General features: G+C 52.0%; 1 protein-coding gene across 1 annotated transcript; it reads left to right on the top strand.

The window, feature by feature from the left end:
* The first annotated feature begins 1,683 nt into the window (after positions 1-1,683).
* ASCL2 (achaete-scute family bHLH transcription factor 2) lies at positions 1,684-2,427 on the top strand. Its single transcript, XM_032212822.1, has one exon. It carries the CDS (start codon positions 1,684-1,686, stop codon positions 2,425-2,427), a length of 744 nt encoding a protein of 247 aa, XP_032068713.1.
* The last annotated feature ends 1,280 nt before the right edge of the window (positions 2,428-3,707 follow it).

Raw genomic sequence — 3,707 nt, 5'->3', positions numbered from 1 at the left:
AAGTTGAATTTGGCAAACCCAAAACTGTTAAAGCGAGGAGGCTGACCATTCAGCAGGCATGTTTATAATCATTTTCCGTTTCCTGTCTAAAGGGAACCACTTTAAGTATGGGCTGTCTTCATTAATATAATCTGCCCCTTTCTCCTTCTGATGCTGTTTTGCAGGAGAGGGGAGAAAGATGGTTCTCCCTCAGTGTGGTAGAGCCCTTCCGAAAGCTCTGCCGCTGTGTCCAACATAGAGGCATCCCGCATCTATGGTGGACACAGCGCCGGGGCTTTCGGACGCCCCACCGCTGTGTCCGCCATGGATGCGGGACACCTCTATGTCGGACACAGCGGCGGCTGTCCGAAAGCCCCGGTGCTGTGTCCACCATAGATGCGGGACGCCTCTATGTTGGACACAGCGGCGGGCCGTCTGAACGCCCTGCCACTATGTCCGACATAGGGCGGCTTTTGTCCGCTTGCCTCACCAGCCATAAACTTCACCGCACGTTACTGTTGCAGACATGAAGAGGACTAGTGTGCTAAAACTCAGGATTATAACCTGCCTCTCTCAACAAGTATTCACCTATCAAAGATACTTTAATTTACATTTCCATACTGAGCAGGAGGTTGACTTTGGTGGCCTAAATTCCCTTTCCAAGGCTATGGGTTTATGAGTATGTAGTTCTCTCTGATGTCCTTAACAGTTTTTGTGCATTCAGCTGAGCATATCAAATTATATCTGAACAATTTGGGCATCTACAAGAACCCCCCCCCCCCAGCTGCAAAAAGAGCCCCCCCCCTCATATATCCAGAGTCCTCCAGTCCATTGCACTGAGTATATGAAGGTCTGGAAAAGGGACAGTGTGTGTAATCTTAGCTCTTGAATAATGGCACCTACTTGACAAGCATTGAGAGCCCTGGGTTTCTATCACTCAAGGTGGACAACGGGGTTAAACGACTCAGTCTTTTTCAAACAAGGCATCTTTCCGGATCCGCAGACAGGATCATTCTATGATTCTCTCTTTAAAATGCAATCCGAAGAGCCTAATTTAAGAGTATAGGGAATAATGTTTAAAGTTCTTGTGGCAAAAAGCCACGGTTAGGACAGAGCAAGAGATTGCTTCCTTCCCCAGCGCACAACTTTTCAGGTGCTAGAATGCAAGCAAGAAGCACGCCCAGACCCCGACCAGGTTGCATTGGGATGCAAATGAGCCGGAGCGCGTGCTCCTCGCAAGGAAGAAGGATTGTTTATGGAATCTCCGCCAGAGCCACGCGCCGGGCGTACGAAGTTGCCAAGCGCGCTTCCCATTGGGTGGGAGGCGGCTGGAGAGCCAAGCGGGCGGCGGGGATTGTGTGTGTGTGGCGCACGGCGCGTCGCGTGCTGCTCCCAGGGGCTCGCAAGCGGCGGCAGCAGCAGCGCGTGTAGATAAGGGGCCGAGCAGCGAGGACCGAGCAGCAGAGGCGTCTTGACAGAGCACAAGGAGCAAGCCTGCAAGAAAGGAAAAAGGAACCCGCGTTCCTCCCAAGCGCAGCTAGGAGTCCTTGCACAGGTTGCGCGCCCAACTTTTGACATCTTAAGAAGCGGATTGCCCATTTTTCAATCTTTTTTTTTTTTTAGTCCATTGATTTTGGGCAACAAACTCGGGCTTTTCGCAAACTGCATCTACACGAAGACCAACACCGGGGTAAATGCCCCACGATGAACAGCGGGGCTCTAGGAACAACCATGCAACCCACAGCCCACGCAGTTTGCAAAAGTTACTCGCTGCACGGTTACAATAGCAGCGGCGGCTCTTTGGGGATCAAGGTACAAGCAGGACAGAACGCAGGTTCTTCGTCGTCCGGGATGCCCCAACCGTGGTGTGCCGCCACGGGATGTCCCAGCCAGGTTCAGCCGTCCAACGCAGCCACGCGCTGCAAAGGCTCCAAGCGGCGCTCGAGCTCTCCGGAGCTGCTGCGCTGCAAGAGGCGCTTAGCCTTCCCGGGTTTGACAGCGCAGCAAGGCGGCGGCGCGGCGGCCGTGGCTCGACGCAACGAGCGGGAGAGGAACCGCGTCAAACTGGTGAACCTGGGCTTCCAGACCTTGCGCCAGCACGTGCCCAACGGCGCCGCCGCCAAGAAGATGAGCAAAGTGGAGACCCTCCGCTCCGCCGTGGAATATATCCGAGCCTTGCAACAATTGTTGGACGAGCACGACGCCGTCAGCGCCGCCTTCCAGGACGGTCTCCTGCCGGCTAGCCGTGACGCTGCCTCGGTTGCTTGCGCTGGCAGCGGCAGCAGCTCGTATTCCTCCGCCTCGCCCTCTTTTGACGGCCACGAGGGCAGTTCCGTGCCGGGTTCCCCGCACTCGGCTTATTCGTCGGACGAGAGTGGCTACGAGGGGGCGCTCAGCCCAGAGGAACAGGAGCTGCTCGATTTCACCAGTTGGTTCGGGAGCTGCTGAGCTGGAAACGGTAAGAGGCCGGCCAGCTGATTTCTGATGAAGCGCTCTAGGATTGCGCGCTTTTTCTGACCTTCCCAGCATTACAATTTTTTTTACATATCCCACTGCAAAACGTTTTTTGTGGCGGGGGGAGGGGGCAGAGCGGCGGATTCCACAGTCGCACTTAAGGCATTCGGATTGATTTTAAAAAAATGATAGCCAAGGTGATCTTAATCCTCCTTTGGGGTGGGTTTTGGGGATGGTTGCGCGCTACACTGGCTCCCCACCCACCAGGCAGATGCAATTGAAAGGGAGCGTCGCCGATTGAAAACCACAAAAGCTGGTGAGAATTCCGCTGGGCGAAGATTTAGGGATAGCACCCGGCTAGTCCCAGACAAGAGTTGCTAACATGCCCCTTGAAGGCTGCAGTGACTTGTCTCTCCTGCTAGCACCTCTTGTCCCAACTTTGCAAAACCGAAAGTCCTTTCGAATGCAAAAAAAGGTTACTGGGTCAGCGGGCTTTGAGAACAGGGAAGCTAGTGGTTTTGTTACCTTGGAGGAGTGCTCTTCTGTTTCTGAGGGTGGAAGGGGAGGCCACAGTGCGTTAGTGGCTTTGACGTACCTAACCGATGGCATACGTTTAGTTCATAGTGATCTCAAGTAAGATATTGCACAGTGTTGAAATAGTTTTGCATTCTGAATTTCCAGTTGCAAAGGGGTTTTTTTTTGTGCACTGATGTTTCCTGATTGGAAAAAACAACATGGATAAGAATCAGCACTTAATATTTACAAACCAACCCTTGCATAGAACGTAGAGTAAGGAATTAAGCAATGGAGGCCCATGAATTTCTTTGGAATTTTGTTCATTTGGTTGCAACTTCCCCAAATGGAAATTTTCATCAAAATGCTGGTATGTTTCCCCTTTCTATCAACCACCCATCCCCCTCTTCTGAAAGAAAGCAGGAGGAGGAAGATTTAGAGTCCTCCCTATAGAAATTGGGTGGTGGTAGTAGATATTGTTATAACATATGGACAAAACAGTATATGGAATGTGTAGGCATGCAAGACAATACACTTCTTCGTAGCAGAGTTTGGTACAATGCCCCCCCCCCCCCCCCATATTAGGCTGGCTTTGGGATCAGGGAGGAAGCCTTGGGAAGCTCTTTGGATCTTTTCTGTCAGTCACATGCTCCTAATGGCTTTTCTGTTTTCTTTTATAGCAATACTGAAAGCAACACTGTGTAGAACCTCAGTACCTCATTGTCCCAGGCTCCGATGCAGCAGAAGAGCACCAGGATCAT

Source organism: Thamnophis elegans, chromosome 1 (assembly GCF_009769535.1).
Source record: "Thamnophis elegans isolate rThaEle1 chromosome 1, rThaEle1.pri, whole genome shotgun sequence".
Classification (NCBI taxonomy): Eukaryota; Metazoa; Chordata; class Lepidosauria; order Squamata; family Colubridae; genus Thamnophis; species Thamnophis elegans.
Note: the sequence above shows the minus strand (reverse complement) of the source record. Positions and strands in the feature narration are given on the sequence as shown.

What these genes read in the sequence shown, in the direction of transcription:
- ASCL2 (XM_032212822.1), top strand. Translation starts at nt 1,684, where the DNA reads ATGAACAGCGGGGCTCTAGGAACAACCATGCAACCCACAGCCCACGCA.